At 37.6% G+C, this 20,048-nt stretch overlaps 1 protein-coding gene across 1 annotated transcript in view; it reads left to right on the plus strand.

The window, feature by feature from the left end:
* The first annotated feature begins 5,894 nt into the window (after nt 1-5,894).
* Nucleotides 5,895-20,048, plus strand: part of grid2 (glutamate receptor, ionotropic, delta 2) — a 517,533-nt gene continuing 503,379 nt past the window's right edge. The window contains exon 1 of the mRNA XM_053625025.1: nt 5,895-6,622. Coding sequence (XP_053481000.1) covers nt 6,535-6,622 — 88 coding nt within the window. The 5' untranslated portion in view covers nt 5,895-6,534. The remainder of the gene's footprint in view (nt 6,623-20,048) is intronic.

Raw genomic sequence — 20,048 nt, forward strand, 5'->3', positions numbered from 1 at the left:
CAGCTAATGGACAATGAAACAAGCAAGACTAGACCTACAGAGGAGGAACCTTTTCCCCAGCTGGGCATCGCTCCAGATCTAGATGGGTATGGTGGCCCCCTCCTGGAGTTCAACAGTGACATGAACATTGAGACAGTGACTGGCAAGCTCCTTTACAAAGCCTGCGTGAAAGTTTTAAATAAGAAAAAACTGAATGGGAGAGTGGACACCCCATGGCGAGCTGTACTGGGTTTTAATGATGATGTTAAACCGGAGTGGAGGGCACTTTACAAACCACCCTTAACTAAAAAATTTGCTGACCTCCAATGGAGGATTTTACATGGAATTGTTTCTGTGAATTCTTTTATCTCCGTTTTAAACCCTGAGGTCACACAGGAATGTCCATTCTGTTCACAGAGAGAGACTGTTTTTCATGCTTTTATACATTGCTCCAGGTTGCAGCCATTGTTTGTGTTTTTAAAAAACAACCTGAGGTCATTTTATGTGGATTTTACTTTTCAGATTTTTATCTTGGGTTTTAAATATGTCAGAAAGAACAGGTTTAAGTGTCAGCTGATCAATTTTATCTTTGGTCAGGCAAAAATGTCGATATACCTAAGCAGGAAAAACAAAGTGGCACAGAACACAGACTGCGATGCCAGAAAAATTCTCTCTAGACTGATCAAATCACGGATTCTGATCGATTTTAACTTTTACAATAGTATGGGAGACTTGGAGATGTTCAAGGCGGTGTGGTGCTGCGAGGAGGCTCTGTGTTCTGTAGTGGAGGGAGAACTTTGTTTTACACCAGCATTAGGCTGATAATGTTCTTAACGACTAGCCTTTTGTTGTGCTGATTTATTTTATTTACCTAAATTATTACCTGTATATTTATGGTTTTTTAATGCTCTCTAAATATTTATTAATTTTATATTGAGTCACATTTGACTTTAATGTGTATAATGTGACCTTTTGTTAAAAATAAAAGATTGTAAAAGTCAAAGTCTCTCTCTCTCTCTCTCTCTCTCTTTCTCTCAGTCATTCACTCTCTCTTTAGCATAACTGCATGGCTGAGAGGATCTGTGGTCTCAGAGCTACGAATGTCTATATGCTTCTGTCTCTTGATCTCTCCCTTACCAAACCTCATTGGGCATTTTTTCCATGCAGAAGACTCTTATCATAGCTGTGGCATTTGTCTTTCAAGCCATATGCCCCCAGACAGTGCACTTCATTTCAGGTCTCTTCTCTTTGTGTTTTCAAGGTCAGTGAGCCAGAAAACCAATTAGTCAGGGTTCTTTTATCACCTGAATGAAAGTAAGTCATGTTGAAAGTGGCAGTGATACATGCTAGGCACACAAATCCTGACTCTGCCAATCCTGAATTTGATATACACCACAGTTGTGCCCAGGCTCACTTCCTGTAGTGGCTTAAGGAGGATGATTGTTTTATGATATATACTCTAACAATGTACAATATAGCATTGTTCAGCGAAGATGCCAAGTTGCACCCTATGATCAGTGGAGGATTGATTGGGATTTGTAATTAATACCAAAATACTCCATTATTCTCATAAAAAAGGAAATTGAATCCGATAATTATGCGTCTCCCACTAGTCTTAGCCACAGAGTCATAATAAAGTAACCTACTTTGGCTGGTTGAGTTTCTTCTGAGTGGAGAGCTGTTCTGAACCCGCAGACTCTGACTCCAGCTACCCTAAAGAGGAGAGTTCAGTCAGTCCTTCTTATCTGCCAAAGCATGTCTTCAGGCAATATGAGCAACTACCATGTCACCCATGTGCAAGGTGCTCCATTACTCATACAAAATAAATAAATAAATAATAAAAAGGGATCAAAGGGCAAAGCAAGGTGTCTGTGGCTCCTTCTGCCCAGCAGGGGATGGTGCTGTCACAGAAGGCCACCCTATCTCAGCATTAAACTACATGACTCTATGCCCTTGGACAAATAGTACAAACTTTATCATAGGACATTATTGTTCTAATACTCAGAGAACCAATAGGGGCAGTAGTGTTGCTTATTTAAGAGACCAGATTGAAATGTTTCAAGGCTTTAAAAATGATGTATAGAGTGTTGGCTGAAGGAAAATATGACTCCAGGGTGCACAAGAGTGAGTGTGTGTGCATGGGTTTTCATTTTGCAGTCCAGGTTTCTCTCTCTGTGTCTCCGAGGATGGAGTATGATTGATTCCTTGAGTGTCTGATTCCCAAACGTGGAACTGAAAATAACCTTCAGCTCATTTTTATGTGGAACCACCCTCACTGTACTGCCCCAAAATCTCTACGCAAAAGCATGCACGGTGTATTTTTATCTCATGTCTATATGTCTCAGTTCATGTCTCATAAATGTTTAGAACTGTCACTAAGGCATGTTGCCTAGGGAAATACTGTGGAGATTTCAGCCATCTTTGTTCAAAATATACTGTAAGTCTTGAATTAACTAACTGAAGCCATTTAGTTATATGATACTACCTTATTCTGAACAAGAACAAAATGCAATCTTAATACTTATACTTCTTTTTGCCATAGGTATGTTTTTTAAAAGAAACCAATGCAGTGTTGCATTAAAGCCCATTGCTAAAGCAAGCTCAAATAGAAGGGAGACCTCTGCTGTTTGCAGGAAATAGTTTCACACTGTCCATTTAGCTAATAAGAGACCTCCTATGGCAGCATTAAAAACATGTCAATCAAGTTTAAATGTACATTTAAATGAATGAATTATATAAATTATATTCATGTGTTATGAGTATTAAACATGTCATATTAGTTACCATCAATCCTGCTGAAGGTTCCTTTATTCAAGTACCTTTACTTTAGGTAATCTAACCAGATCCATCGCAATAACAGCCATTTTAAACACAGAGGGGTTGGTACATTCTCCCTTACTTAACATTACATTTAATGAATATACAGAGAAGAGCAGCGGTTGTGTTGGTTATATGACACATTTGTGTTTCAGGACTGGTAAGTGGACAGCTCACATGCCTCGTAAAGCTCTTTCATTTTATTTGAGCAGAGCAGAGGCTCTGACATGCAGGTTATGATGAACACATTCCTATTTACTGTGGAAGCAAAGGGCGATATAAATGATCCAACAACTCTTATTCTAAGACAGCGAATTATACACAACGGCCACAAATTGCCATACTAATGTATTGCGTGTATGAGTAATGCACCATCATGTGTGCTGTAAAACATGTCAGGGTCCTGTTTTATTCCTTTTCCTGAACTTGTTTCCCTACTGACTTTCAGTCATTATGAGAAATAGTCTGATCTCGTTAATATGAACCATTTTTTATTAGATTTTTTCTACCAGCTACAATGTCTGTGTAGACTACTCACATTACTTAGTAATATATATATATATATATATATATATATATATATATATATATATATATACTCACACACACATACACATGTACAAAATACATATATATTACATATATACATTAATTAGTAATACACACACACACACACACACACACACACACACACACACACACACACATATATATATATATATATATATATATATATATATAACAGTTTTATACTTCTTGTATTATTTATGATAGAGGTTCCCTTGCTCCTCCACAGATCTAAAAATGCATCCTTAGTTGTTGGGGGGGCTATAAATATTTCTGAGGACAGCTGCAATTGCCAAAACAGGTCCTCCAAAGTCATGCTTATTTGTCTCTCAGCCCACACACCTCCATTGGTACTTAAGCGCCGACATTCTGAACTGAAGCTCCTTTCATTCTTTTTGTTTGTTGATAAATAATTCACCCTTTCCAAATCTCTGTGAAGGTGGCCCTTGATTTGCAGTGCTCTGTGTGTTTGGAGGGAGAATACAAAACGGAGAGAAAAGTGTTCATTTTGACTTTCAGAATAAAAGAACTGATCTTTGACTGATCAAAGTTTGACACTGACACTCAACTGCTCTGAATTGACAGTCACTTGCCTGCAATAATGGCATGTCCTTGCAGTGACATATTGCACACCAGTCTGCATATTCTTCATCACAGGGTCTTATTAGTTCCATGTAGAAAATAAGACTTTTTTGAGATCACAGAAGTAAGCCCTTGATAACTATGGGATCTTTGTGAATCTTTAAAGCAGGGCATGGCACATACATGTAGCATTGTGTGGATGTAACAAGTGTGTATATCTTTGTTCCTATATGTGTTTTTGTGATTTTGTAGTTATGCCCTGCTATTAATGGCCCTCATCATATTTGCCCTGGCATACACTGCTATGTTGCAGCACTATTTTCACTTGTGCCTTATCCAATCAAGGTGTTTAATGAGGCGTCACTCCCTCTCTCTTTGCTCTGAATGGCATCACAAGGATGGTGTGTTCTCACCCCCTTGATTTAACTGACCTATAATCCATATTGTGGGTTAAACAGGAGATCTCAAACAGTTTTAGAAAACTTTGATAAATTACATGCTCAGAAAAAAGTCTAATTTTGCACCTGAAATTTTGTCTTTGGGCTATTAAAGAGACTTGGGCTATTAAAGAGACTAGGTTCGTGCAGAACCCCAAACTCTACAACCCTACAGCGTTCTTTGGTTTGTCGCTCTGTGGAACACTGAAGCTTTGAATAACCCTACCAAAGAGCTTTTCCCTTTAAGAAAGGCTTAAAAATAGAACCATTTTTAGTAGCCACAAACTCTTAAGTATCCAAAGGACCTTAAAGGAATCATTTCCGAAAAACATACAACACAAAAGGTTTTAAGTAAACCATTTTTATATAAAGATAGAACCATTACTAAAACCTTGAGGAACCATTTTTAAGAGTGCATATTTGGTGAAGGCTCAAAACAGATTCAAGAGAACTCTAGGTATGACAGTCAAGTTTAACACTGTAATCTTATAAAAAGATTTCCATCTAGCATTCTAAAAGGTTCTTCAATTTGTCCCTAGGAGAACACTTAAAAGTCCAATGTAGAGCCATATAACGGAGGCTTTTCTAACTAATGGATCTTTTTACAACAGAGAGCTTTTACAAAAAGGTTCTATGTAGAACCCCTTTAGAAAACTACACTCTTAAAAATAAAGGTAAATAGAAAGGGTTTTTCAGTCTAATGCCATAGGAGAACCCTTTTAAGTTACACAAAGAATCTTCTTTAGAGAACCATCTATTTACTGTTGCTTTAAAGAACCCAGCAATGGCTCTTCACAAAATAAGGTTCTTAAGAGTGATGCATGGAAAACATTTTCCAGTCCAACAAAGAACCTTATAGGGTTGACTTTAACCTGTTAAGGGATGATACCTTGACAAACCAATAAACTGCTCTGAAGAACCTATAATGAAACATAAAGAATCTCAGAAGAACACAACTCAAGAACCCTATACAATAAAAAATGGTTCTTGACAAGAAGAAGGTTCTTTGCATAACCTATGGTGCTTTAAAGAACCAGTGAAGAACCTTTATTTTTAAGAGTGTAGAAGAAACTCTTCTAAGAGTTCTCTTCACTCTTTTAAGAGTGTAGAACACCCCCCACCCCCCCCCCATGCTCAATGCAGAGAGCTCCAGTTATGGCAGTGGCAGATTTTAACATTAAATAGGCATACATTAATAAAAAAAAATTCCATCTAACACAATATAAATTTTTTGTCCCTCCTACTGAAGCCTTAAAACATCACTATAAGAAAGAGTCTTCCCTTAAAAGGGGCTTAAGTAGAAAAAGAAGTAGAAATCTTTCAGAAAACTGAGAACCCTTGACTATCCCAAGAACCACTGAGGAAACCTTTTTTGGAAAGAAGTTGATGAAAAGCTTCATAGCTTGAAAGGGGAGGAGCCATAACCACACAGACTACTCTTCTGCATGATCATGACTCCGCCCACTCCCCTTTCTCTCTCTCTCTCTCTCTGTCTCTCTCTCTCACTCTCTCTCACTCTCTCTCTGAGGTAATCCAGTTCTGTTCAGCGCGGGATCAGTAACGGATGCTGCGTATCTTTTCGTGTCTCCTCTCATCGCATACTAAGCAGAAGTCGCGTGTGAACTCCCACTTAATTCTCCACCGCAGGAAAAGAAAAAAAAAGAACTCCATCCTCTTCACCCCAAGCAGCGCTTCATGGGAATACGGGCTCAGATCTAAATCTGCATCATCCAGCCTGAATCGTGCGCTTAAGAGGAAGTTGTGCGCCGTTTGATGCTGTGGCGCGCGAGTCGTCGAGCAAAACCATCACAACCGTCGCATTTCTCTTGACTTTCTCTGGTGTCTGTTTGGATCGGACGCGGGCTGACCGGACGGAGTATATTTCAGCCTTGCACATCTGGATGTTTTGACGAGGTCCAGAGAGAATTCCCGAGATTGTTGAAGGATATCTTCGTTGTTTTTTTTTTTTGTCTCCCCCGCTTTGCTCTCGACAGAAAGCAGCCGCATCCACGCCGGGAGCGTATCGAGGGAGTGCGGCTTTAAAGGAGGACGCGCATCCCTCCCTCCTCCTTCATCTGGACTGGATCTTCGGGTGGCTTCAGGATTTAAAGCAGTCGTCCCGCAGTAGGAGAATTGATTTGCCGCTGGAGAGATGAAAGTTTTTATGGCTGCGATGCTTCTGCTTGCATCTTGGAGTCTGGAGTGGGAGCCTGTGCTTACCGATTCCATTATTCACATCGGTGAGTTTAACCCTCTGTCTGAAGCGACGTCAGTTTCGGGATTCCTTTGGTCTTATTCCCGTGCATTTAGGCTCTGCATATGTTAAACCCCGCTGCTACATTATTATGCAATTATCTCAATGCAGATCTCTGCGGCTTTTCCATTGAATACCAGTCGAACAGTTGTTTAGGCTGCCAGTGACTGGATTTTGTTACAGAAAGACGCAGTTGTAGGCTGTACATGAACTGGAATCTTCCCAACAATGCGCCCATTATATTCGCTATGGTGGTCGAGAACAGGTGGTTTGGTTTGACCGGAAGAGATTGTTCTGTCATGACAATACACGCTCATCGGCGATGCATCGAAAATCGACTTTAGTAGCCTAACATATTGTATATCAGTAATGGATAAGGTCGGTTTTAAGTGCGCGCGCGCGTACGTGTGCGTATGTGGAGAGAGAGAGAGAGAGAGGGCCAAAGATGTGTGAAAGGAAATAGATGTACAGAAGTGTGGAAGCGCGCGTGCCCGTATGGATTAACTGTGCACGAGTGGACGCGCTCAGAATGATGTTCAATCAGAGCGGACGCCTCCTCAAAATCCTGCTCCGTGAATCAGCGCGCGCGCGTGCGTGTGTGTGTGCGTGTGTGTGTGTGCGTGTGTGTGTGTGTTTGGGGAGGTGGGGTGGGATGGAGCGGCAAAGGTGCACGTCTATATAACATGCAAACATTAGGCCTGATTAGTGCGTAAATCTTCAACAGCTGAAGTGAGCTGCACGCGCGCACAGTTTCGCCTTTGCTTTAGGCAATTAGTGAGAAATTGTAAGTGCAAAACAAAAACAAAACAAAACAGAAAAACATAAATGAGAGTATGCACCCGTTACTTTTTAAGTGCATTTTAGTGCCCTTTCAGTTTCTATAGCTTATAAAAGGCAATGCAGAGCATTATCCGCAACAAACAGGTGGCTTACAGTAAACTCCTCCTGTCAATCACACTGGCATTATTCTTATTTTGTCTCACATGCTTTAAAACAATTAAATCAATTACATTAAATCGATTACATTTCCCAGATACCACTGGACTGTATTATTATCTCACCTTTGGAACCCTCCCGAACCCCGTTACAAATGAAGTTTCTAGAACACTGATGAGTCCTAAAAGATAGGAACCCTGAACAGTTCTTTGCGGTTGCAGATGTAGCTACACTGCTATATTGACACACTGTTTCTACAGAGAGAGTGAATACAGCCACTGTAATGTTGGCACGTCACAGATCCATTCATGTTCGTGTCATCGTTTCGTTGTGGATTGCTGAGGAGCCGAGGCGCTTCTGATCTGATGATCTGTGCCATATGTCGGTGGTGCATTGCTTTTATGAGCTCTAGCCCTGAAGCCACAGGCATTCATTTCTGTCACTGAAAAGCCACAATGTCCTTGGCATTACCCGGGTCTCCTGGCTGGCATGCAGCTACACTAACGCCAAGTGCGCACTCATTCCTCCAGACTCATGTTTCACGATAAGACAGTTTAGAGAGACTCTTGAAGGGCAATTCGCGTTTGGTTTGGCAGTGCGTGCGTGTGTGTGTGTGTGTGTGTGTGGGTTTAGAAATCATAGGGTTTACGATTCAGTTCGCTCCCCCTAGTGGCCGCTTTGCTCTGTCCAATATTTATTCGGTTGTACGTGACCAGGTTGATTATTTGTATGTCCCATAAGTTCTGGCATTATGCAGGAATTTATTTATTTATTTATTTATTTATTTATTTAGGATATTTAAATATATTGCTTGAGAGACTATAAAGATGAAGGCCTTCCAGCACCGTTCAATCAGTACCTGTGCCAGGACTCCAACTGCTTGAAATAATGTACTGCTGTTCTATTTGTAATGTTAAATATTGTGTTTTTTTCCTGACATCAGGGTTTGACCACATTTACCTGTGCAACATTGGTAATTTTCATAATAGTAATAATAGTAATAATAATAATAATAAACAGTGTAAAATGCAGTGTAAAGTGTATGACTTTGGATTGGTTTCAGATGGTCAGTCTCCAAAGAGATGATCTCTGCTCTAACGGATGCCACTGTATGTGTTGCTCTGACAGATTATTGGATTAGTTTCAGCCTGCTTGTTATTCATGACAAACAAAACTACATTAAAGAGTAAATAAGCAAACAAGAATACAGTATATATTTGTATATTTGATATCTGATAATCATATCATCATTTTTTTGTATGTTATATGGTTTAGTCCAAAGCCAAAGGGAATTGTGGAAAATCATCTTCAGTAGTGCCTGGCAGGTGGGCCAGATGGGTAGTCCCGTTTCAGCAATCTATTTTTGGACATATTTCTTGGCCTCTATCACAAGAACACAGTGGTAATTTGTTGTGTTAGCCTGCAGGCTACCGATCATGCCAGTATTTCGTCCTTAGTACTTCATCTCACAGGTGATTCTAGACCCCGTTTTGGGGCACTTGAGCCCTCAGTCTTTCATTTAAATGACTTATGATATTAAGTTACTCTTTCCCAAATCAGATTAATTCTCCAGATTTTGTAAGTGTGATAGCTGACAAAAGCAACAGTGTAGCAGTAAACAAACTGCAAATTGTCTCCAGGCTCTGAAGGATCCTCCCCTTTGTTTTGCAATTTAATGGTTTGACCTGAACCAAAGAATCTAGTGGCTCAAAGCTTTCCACAATCCTTGCTGATTCGCAGTGTGAACTAGTGGGGTTGCCAGGTCAGCTAGTGCGCCAACCAAGTGGTCAACTTTGATGACTTTGACTGTTGCAAATTTGAAGTCTAGGGTAGTGAACTACTTTAAAAATTACCCACAATCAGTAGTAATCTTTCATTGTAGACAGATACAATGACAATGTAACCCTTCATGAATATATTGATCCTAGTTTTGAATATATGGCAACTTAATGACAGAGACTGGCACATCTCATTTCAATTCAATTTTATATATATATATATATATATATATATATATATATATATATATATATATATATATATATATATATTTGTATGTGTGTGTGTGTGTGTGTGTGTGTGTATATATATCTTTTAACATTAGATATTGTCACAGAGAAGCTTTATAGAAATCTGGATGCAGATTTAAATCCCAGAGGCACCAATGTTAAGGAAAAACTTCCTGTTGACATGAAGAAGAAGCCTTGACAGGAGGTGACCTCAAACAGTAAGATTATAAGTCATTACTCTTCCACAAGTGTATGCTATAAAGTCAAACAGTGCTAAGTATGAGTAGCATCAGGTTCTTTATGTGAAAGAGCTGAGGCTAAGTATGTGGTGCAGAGACCATGCGAGTGGTGTACTTGTTGTCATTTCATTTGAAAGATAGTTTACATCCACCTGTTTACCATTTTTGATCTGAAAGAAACTTGGCTTTGATGTTTTCACAGTAATTCTCCAGATCCTCCAACAGTAGGCTACACAAGGTGAACACTGGCTAACAAAAGGTAGCAAAAAGTGATAAAGGCAAATGTTTCATGTATTACTATAGGGAGCAAATAGAAACATTATATTTATTCATTTATTCATCTTCAGTATCCACTTTATTCTGGTCAGTGTCAAGATGGATCTGAAGACTATCCTGGTATCACTGGGTGTGAGGCAGGAATTCAATTCAATTTTATTTAATTATTTGTATAGTGCTTTTAACAATGGCCATTGTCATAAAGCAGCTTTACAGAAATGTATAAATTCCAGATATAAATTTTGCATTTATAAATTTATCCCTAATGAGCAAGCCAGAGGTGATGGTGGTAAGGAAAAACCCCCTGAGATGACATGAGGAAGAAACAATGAGAGGAACCAGACGCAAAAGGGAACCCATCTTCATCTGGGTGACACCAGTGTGATTATAAATCATTTCTCTTCTATAACTGTATACTATATAGTCAAAATTGTGTAAACAGGAACAAATGAGCTTATGAGCAACTCATGGGAATTCACACCGAGGGAAATTAAGCACAACCAATCCACCTCCTGACATGATTTTGGGAGGTGGAAGGAAACAAGAGAATAGGAGGAAACCCATGTAGACATGGGGAGAATATGCAAAACTTTACAAAAACAAAATCATTTGAGATGTAATTGGCTAAAACAGCAATATAACCTATAATTGCAACAGTGTTTTTTTTTAATTATATTATTCTGCATTTAACAAAAATGATTGCTTTTAATAAAAATTGCAGTACTGCACTCAAGTAAAAATGTTTTTTTTTTTTTTTTTTTTTTTTACATTACTGCAATTCAGAAATGAATGTAAAATCAAGGTAACTCTGCAGTATTCGAAGGAGCTTGCAATTTTTCAAAATTACTGCAGATTTTCCATAGATTTGGGCCAAGACGCATCATGCGATGTCATCACAACACTGCAGCCAAAGCCCTCTTCAATTTAGTACTTCGAACATGAGTACAGCTAAAATGTCTCATTTACCAACAAATATCACTGTGAAAAACCATGCAAAACTATTTTGTGCAACTGCAATTTCACCAATTCAAGTAGTTTTCCACAAAAAAGCACAAAATACTCTGCAAGTTGCATCACAAATTCTGAAAAATGCAGCAGCAAAATCGAGCATTTTTGGCCACAATAATCATGAAAAAACTCTGCGAAATACTGTATGTATGGGTAATTAAACATTACCATAAGAATGCTTTAAATATTAATTCCAAGAACTACCTGCCAACTCTGTTTACTAGTTGACATTGTAATGAACTAATAACAAAACCCCCTTAAGACTTTTTTTTATTCTATATATAGTCATAGTTCACCTTCCCTGCATTAGAAATATTTATATGTCCTTACTGTTTAGAAATGGCCCATTCTTATTGTAACCTGAATCCTCTTAAATTTTAAATTCCATAATCGTTCTTGCTTCACCCGTCTTCTGTCATGTCGCATAGAGTATGGAGCCATGTTTTAATATGAGTTTTGTTTTCTTTTATGTGGCACAGAAAGACATAAATGTCAATACTTGACAGTAAATTAAACAGTGCGATCTAAAGTGCTGATTTTGGAGCAACAAATGCAAGCATTTAAATTGGGAGCATAAGAACAACAAACAAAATTTCTGGGTTATTGCATTGTGCTTACGTGATATACCGGGTTTTGCACAAGCTTTGATGTTACATGCTCGTTTTTAGGGTTTATGCTGGCATTTGGTAAAGCGCACTTCGCTGCACATTATGGCACTTGAGAGACAAAGCTTTCCACTGTTTCTGTCACTTCATGTGGCATTTAGAGTTTTGCTATTTCCATAAAAAGCTGTCTCTTGCATTATATGCTTATCTGGATGACTATAGCGTGAAGTGAGTCAGACATGGCTTTTTTTTTTTAGTGTTTGGCATAGTGCATACCAATATATCCCAGTGTTAGGACTGAAATAAGCAGTGATCTTGGAGTCAAGGGCTTGAAAATGAAAGCGCATAAGAATAATTAAACAAGTCTTACAAGTGTCACTGTCTGATCCTGTGCCTTCCTCGGTTGATTAAAAGAACAAGCATGCTCACGTATTGAAAGGTCCGTTCCAACAATGGTATGACACCTCAGGCATTTCTCTTGGGTTTAGTCTTTCTTCATTTCTGTTTCTTACTAAGAATTTTTGTAGCAGGCTCACCTGAGGCTTTTTGAGTGTCACGTCACGCTAATCTCTAGGGTAGTGGAGTCATGTGCAGCAAATTTGGGATGTGAACTGTCAGGATGATCCCTGTCAAATTATTAAGCCATTTCTTGAAATTCCTCCTCATGTTCTACAAGAATAGAGTGTTGTAAAAATAAAACCTTTTATCAGAGTCATTTGACTGAGTCCTTGTAAGACTGAGAATAAGATTAACTAGAGCTGTATGCACCAAAAGTGTGGACAGTGTGGACGTGTGGTGTGGAAACACTGTTACAGAAATAGCAAAAGATATCTACTCTTTTTCTTCTTTTTTCTTTTTTTTTCCACAGAAGTTATTAAACAGGTTTTATGATGCACGAGATTGAAAAATTAAATGCTGCTTTTTTCATTACAGATACAATGACTTGTAATTGTGTTTGTACCAAACTGCTTTATGTTGTCTGATCCTTAAAAAAGCTCTGCCACTATTATCAGTCTGCTTGAATGATCCTCTCTTTTTGTCTTACAAAGATTAATGAATAGTTGACACTTAAAGTGCACCTATTATGGTTTTTCAAATATTACCTTTCATGTAGTGTGTTATGTAGCTGTTTGTGAATGTAAAAACATCTGCAAAGTTTCAAAAATCAAAGTGCACGACAAACGGGGTTATTGACTCGCAAAAGAAGGAACCGATTCTGAACAGCTGAAACGAGTCGTTAGTGAATCCAGACTTACTTCCTGTACTAATCTTCACAGGTTTGTAACAAAAAGCCCCACCTCTGGTCTTCATCAGCTGCTCGCGAACAGACGGAGCTGAAACTCGTTATGGTAGTGGCCATTTCCTTTTCGACACACGCTGACAGCCATAGACCAATCACAACAGACTGAGACGTCTGACCAATCAAAGCAGAATATGCTCTCTGAAAGGAGGAGTTTAGAATGAATCCTTTAGGGCAGATAATTTAATGAGTTGTTTGTGACACTGGGGGGAAAAAGCTAATGCTGCAATTTAAATTATGAGCACATTAAAGTGTGTTTTTGACCTTGGATACATGTAAATCTATTGCATGAGACCTTTAAAACACAATTAGGCATGTGTCAAAACCATAATAGGTGCGCTTTAACACTTGACTCTGCTTGCATTTTATTTTTGGGTTGCTGATGCAGAGAACCTGAGTTATTTCTTATGTATTGAGTAAACATGCTTCCGGTGAACTGTAAAGCAGCGCTACACTGAGCACATCAGTCAAGCCTCACTACAGGGGTTAAGGGGAGCAATGCAGTGTTGTAATTACAATACACTGAGCTGGAAAGAAAACATTTTGCTCTAATAATGGCTGGTCTGTGATCCATAATAGCTGTACAGGAATGTTAGGACTGTATGTTAATCGTGTCAGGTGGATAGACGAAACACCCAAGAAGCAAGCCAACAAGCATGTATCTCCGTGGCTTGGCACTCAGGATACTTCTCTGCATATCAGATTTCACAGAGAACATGCAAACAGAGTCAGACTTGAAGCTCCCTACAAACAAGCTCTTGCAACATACCATAATCCTCTGAAGGAAGTAGGTCCCCTTTGAGAGGTGGTGGCTCTGATCATCTCTGTCTTTCACACATGGAGCCTTGGGCCCTGTTCTTTGACTCCTGTCTCCCTCTCTCTCGTTCCTCCTACCCGTGTGCTTTACTGCATGAGTGCTATGAGCTTCAGAAGCCTTCCTCTGTTCAGCACCTTTTTTTGCATTAGGAAGTTATTTCACACTCCTTAGAGAGCAATGCATACTATAATTTGCACAACATTCTCTGGTTTGGCTTAGCTTGATAGTCCCTACACCGAACAACATGGTCATCTGCTTCCCTCCACTAAACAAACAAAAAAAGTAATTCTGTGATCCAACTAGACATCTTGTTTTTGTTGTTGTTGTTTTTAATATATGATGTCTTATAGAACTTGAACCTTCTTCAATACCTCATCTACTCCTTAAGCACTTCTTTCTCAAAGTTGATTTAAATATGGTCCCCATGAGAGAGAAGATTTATCCTTATCATTTTCAGATGGTCTAGTATACATATTACCATAGTTCTTCTATTCCACATGGTGAATATGGCAGTAATTTTATAGAAACACAGAAGCAGTCCACATTCAGAGCTTGTGATGCCTCAAACCACTATTGTTCTAACTCTTCCTGCCTATGTGTCTTGTCTTATATCACATGATTCTAACTGAGAAGAACTGATTGAAACTCTACATGCATTCACTGTATAGTGGACTTATGGAATAAAGTTGAATTATATATGGTGTAATCCTTATGCAAATACCTTATTCAGTTACTTTCTGGCATAAGCACAAGTCTAGTGAATCTTAAAAGTTAAGCTGTAAATCCTCTTTGGAAGAAGCCTGCTTTAATCATGTGGATATTGTCTCGTCCTCACTAATTCCTTTGATTGTCTCTGACCCTGTGTATTGCCCTTTGATATCATGAGGGGTAACATCCTGATTTGTTTCAGTGTAAATCCTCATCTCATCATCCTTCCAGCCTCAACCAAAATAAATATATATATATATATATATATATATATATATATATATATATATATATATATATATATATATATATATTTATTTATATGTATAAAAACAATTTCTTGCAAACTGATGGCTAAAGGTCAGCAAAAAACTGCATGCCAGGATTTAATTGGACAAAGACATACATGTTTTATAGAGAGGGATGGAGAGTTGAGCCAGTGGAATTATGGAGTTAATTGGGTGTAGAAGGACTAGGCCTACTAAACTCCTTCTACATTTGTTTACACTGTCGTACATCTGTATGCTGTGTTACTACTGAACACAGTGGCTCTATTATACAGTCTGGAAAAGACACTGTTAAAGACTATGACTGAATGATCGAGCTTTGTTTCAGTAGGCAAGATGACATAAGCTTTAAGGAGCCCAGTCAGAGTTGCAAATCACACCACATTTTTTAGCACTGAGAGTTTGTAATCAAATTGGTGTTTAATGCTACTCTTGCTAGAGGTGTAGGTTGTAGTGCGGTTTCATACTCAGACATCCTCCCATTGGTCAAACAGTGTTTGATATTATTTGTACACCTTTCTGGTTAAGGTCGAAATCTGATTTCCGCATTTCCAGAGCCACAGGCATCAGTATTGTCAGTATTGCCATGGCAACACCACTTTTCATTTAAGTACTGCCTGGTAATGTTTCATTGTACCGCAGGCAAAGAAGCAGTTTAATACTTGTTTATTTGAGCCTTAACACTACTGGCAGTTTTGTAAAATCTAGGTAAATCCAGTGCTGATTTTATCGAGGTCATTGAGATGCAAATCCAGACCAAGTGTGCACTTCTTCTTTCTTTACAGACTGTGGGACAATGGTCTGAGGTGTTCTATCATGCATATATAATGTTTAAAAAACAGGAGTGAGAAACACATAGGATTATACCACTACTACTAGCTAATAAATACTGTATTTATTGTTAACATCAGGCTTAACATTTAAGTAACAAGTGCTTCTTTGTGGTTATAACTAGCATAAGTGGGAATATATGTCATGAATCTACAAAAGAGAGCACATAATACTGAGCTGGTTATAGAATTATATAATGGTTGAAAACCAAAAACCTGATTGTGTTAGTATGGTTGAGTCAATGCCCAGACCTCAGTCTGATTTAGAACCTGTGGCAAAACTTGAATATTGCTGTTCACCAATGGTCTCCATTCACTCTGGCTCATCTTGAGAAATTTTGGCAAGAAGAATTAGGATCCAGATTAAGCAAAGCTGATAGAGATATATCCCAGCAGCTCTAATTGTAGCCAAAAGTGGCTGTTCCAAGTATTGACCCAGGTGGGTGAGTACATATGCAAACAAAACATTTCTGCTTTTTTGTTTAATTAACCTTTGTGTCACAAAAGAAATAATTTTAGACCTTCAAATGAACCAATTGAGTAAAAATAAATAAATAAAGAAAAATAGCAAAAACCCCAACTCCATTTCACATTTAATTCATTTAAGGGGGTGAATACTTATGTAAGGCACTGGAATTAATGGTGCTCTGGTAGTTATTCATAGGTAGTTTTTTTTCTTTCTCTCTCTTTTTTTTTTTTTTTTTTACTGGTTGTGAGCCCGGCTTGTGGTAGCACATGTGTCTTCATTAATATTTTGGCATAGAAAAACCAACCCCATAAAATGTTGCAATATAATTAAAAGCTCAGTATGGCACTGTTTATTTATAGTCATAATGTAAAATAATGTTTTGTTATTAGTTTTTGTGCATTAAGTTATGACAGCTGTTTTCAGATATACTTGTAGCCTAGATGACAATGTGAGCTATCACATGCATGTTAGTAGCAAAGTTAGTTACAGTAGGTCAAAGGCAATCCTGGGAGCAAGATCTTTCTGGCATATATGGCTAAGTGCAAACCATTTAGTGGACATGAACTTAGATCAAGTATATCATTAAATAAGGACATTTTGTTTTTGGTTTAAGACACAAATAATTCATATACTTAAAAGCCAACTTGACTTTTTAAGTATTCTGCTGTCAACGTGACAGTAGAATACTTGATTTCAACTTGTGTTTATGGTGTTTGAAGTATGGACAAAATTACATTCCATAGAAAACATGCTACGTTTCCTTCCATTTTAAGCTTTTATTAAAAATGTAATGATGTACGATGATGAACGATTCCATTTAAATGTATTTAAAAAAAACAGATTATAATCTTATGTGACTGAATCCAAAATAAAATATTAATTGATTGAAACCACATTTATATGGTATGAAACCTACATCATTATAAGCCAGGCTACATGGTTGGTTGAGTGTCGGTGCGAACACTGTCCTTATGCAATAGCTGTGAACTGCTTAGCATGGAATGACAGTTTTTGCCAGGGAAAGAAGATATAGCCTAATCGCTTGACTTTAAAAGTTTACAGAAGCTCATCTTTAGAAGTTAGTAAGAGTTTTGTTTAAAACAGTTAGTGGTGAGTTCACCAACAGGCTACAGCAAAAGTCTATGCATCATCTTCCATGTTAGTGTAAATGCTAGAAGTCTGGCTTGTGTTAATATGGTTACAGCTATACTGTTATAGTAATATGTGCTTAGCACTGTAACGTTCACTCTGAACCTCTGCATTCAAATGACATATGCAATATCTAAAGTTATTTAGCAAAAAATCAACTGAAACTTGTGATGCAAAACGCTGTTCTCATTTACACTCTATTAAGTGTAAAATATTACTTGCAATTACGAATTAAGTTTAGAAACCAGGGTTGTGGCTAAAATAAGTTGGATTTTTGGTTTTGTTGAAAAAGATGAAAGGTTAATTACAAATATGCTTTTATGTAGGCCTTTCCCCCATTTTTTAAAGTCTCAAACACTTGCACTTCAAGATCATATCAGAACATCTCATATATGTTGAATGCACTTTTAAGGTTAAATTTAGTAAATGCTTTGTCCTGGGGAATCCATAAAAATTTCAGGTAGAATCTTACACAACCAAGGGTTTCCTTATTAGAAAGTTGTAAGTAGAACCCTCTAGGAATGTCAGAATTCTTTAAATAAATAAATAAATAAATAAATAAATAAATAAATAAATAAACAAACAAACCCTAGGTGTGCCAGTTGATGCTTTTAATAAAAGAGGCCAGAGTATACCACTACTCATTTAATAATAAGACAAAGCCATTCCACTCCCGAAACATGGTAGTATATAGTCCTTGATTGTATTACTTGGCCAGCTGTTTAAACTCTCAAAAATGAGTTATTTTTGTTGGGGTGGTACCTTCAAGGGTAATCAGTTTGTACCAGTAGTATGTATCTTTTACTTAGAAGGTGCATGTATTGTGCCTCTAAAGCCTTACTCTAAAAGATAATAATATAATATATTCAATTATATATCTTAAATCATAATTAAATGTACACTATATCCACATTTCCAAGCGAAAGATGCATGTTAAGAGTACAAAAGGTAAGGCTGCCACCCCAGTGACAAGGAAAGGTGCAATTTTTTTACCCTTTTTATTGTAGGGATCAGTTTTGAAACCATTATTCTAAGATTACTTCAAACTGCTTATATTAGCACTCCATTGCAACAAACTTTCTGCAACTGCACTTGGCCTGATTATCTAATAAGTTGCATCCAATTTTAACTGGTCCTAATCAAAATTCCTTCTTGAGCTCTTAATGTCGCATGAGCTTCACTGGCCATAAATAGACTCAGCTCCTCGTTCTGAGCTCCCCTCATTGTGCAACCTTGACCATCACTAACAGTTTGGCTGTTTTATGCAGTCTGGCCACAAAGGTCACATAAATAAAGTTACACAGCGAGTTTATATTTGTATTAGATTTAAGATCAAGCTAAAGTATATTCCCCAGTCCACTCTCCATGGCCTTTCCTGCATAAAACATAATCTCCTGTTTGGTTTCAACATTCACTGGTCTAGAGCTAAAGTCCTACCGGCTGTTCCTTTAACATTCTACCTGTGTTATTGTAGGCCACTGCTATGAGATTACATAAGTCCTACTTTCTAGATTTTGCCAGGGAGTGTCATATATAATGATTTCTTTGCCACCAACTTATTCTTAGAAAAACAACAATATTGGGATTAAGCAGAAAGCAATTTTGATGAAAAATAGCTCACAGGCAGTAAGCCTACTTAGTAGTCAGGTCAGAATATAAGATGTCATATTTTTTAGTTTTGTGTCTTACAGTGGAACATGTTTATCATCCACCTGCCAAATGATTCTCCAGCATTTCCCAAAAGTCCATTTGTAAACTAGCTTTGCCTTCTAAAATGCATCTGGGTAATAATGTTGGGCAGGGAAAGTAATGGTATCTTGGTCGATGCATTATAATTGAAGACGAGGAATTAGAAAAGAGTACTTGAAACATTGTTTTTAATATTGAGTGAAAATCTGTTGTTTAATCCAAAATTATTGGATTAATGAATTTTGTGTGAAAGTGGTATATTATTCTGTCAGCATGTTAACATTAATCAGAACAGACATTTGTACACTGTGGCTTATTTACTAAACCAGTGAGTGAAAAATTGTGGAAAAAGTGAAGCTGCTAAGGTAAGTGGGTTTTGCTTGTAGAGATCAGGAAAATAAATACAATTTAATAAAAATAAAATCTAGCATAACTGTTTGTGTCCATCTAACTCTTCTAGCACAGTATAGTCCAATATAGCAATCGTAATCTAATAAATACAATTTCCTGAGTTCTGTAATAAATAAATATAGCATTTGCTGCACTGTTTTTTTCATGTGTCTGCCTTTCTCTGAGACACTGTCTATTCATGTCATCTAACACGGAAATTGGCTTTCTTGTTATCTTGTATCCTTCTTCACAAAAAGCCTAAAATAAGATGAAGGTGAAGTAGCAATTTTTTTGTTATAACCAGCTTTGGATGCAGTATATTTATCAGAACTGTTCATTCTAATTATAATGACCAGATGCAAAGAGGGGGAAGGGAGAATTGGTGTGTTATTGGGTATTCTGTGAGATAATTCTCTAATATTAGGTTTACTAAATATATCAGTATTACAAAACAGTAATTCTTTTAATGTGTGTTCAGACACCAAATGTTACCCAGTTATTTTGCAGGAATGGTATTGCAACTTTGGCTTAATCAGCTTGAAGCATTACTTGAAGGAACAGGAGTGGAGGAAAGGTGAAAGGGGGGAAGGTGGGAACAGACAACAGCAGCAAACTGGTCAGTGTCGCTGTTAGCCATTTCTGATCTTTGCAAAAATATGAGCTGAAATGGTTTTTCATTGTTTTTATCCACAGCTTCCAC

Source organism: Ictalurus furcatus, chromosome 5 (assembly GCF_023375685.1).
Source record: "Ictalurus furcatus strain D&B chromosome 5, Billie_1.0, whole genome shotgun sequence".
NCBI classification, from domain to species: Eukaryota; Metazoa; Chordata; class Actinopteri; order Siluriformes; family Ictaluridae; genus Ictalurus; species Ictalurus furcatus.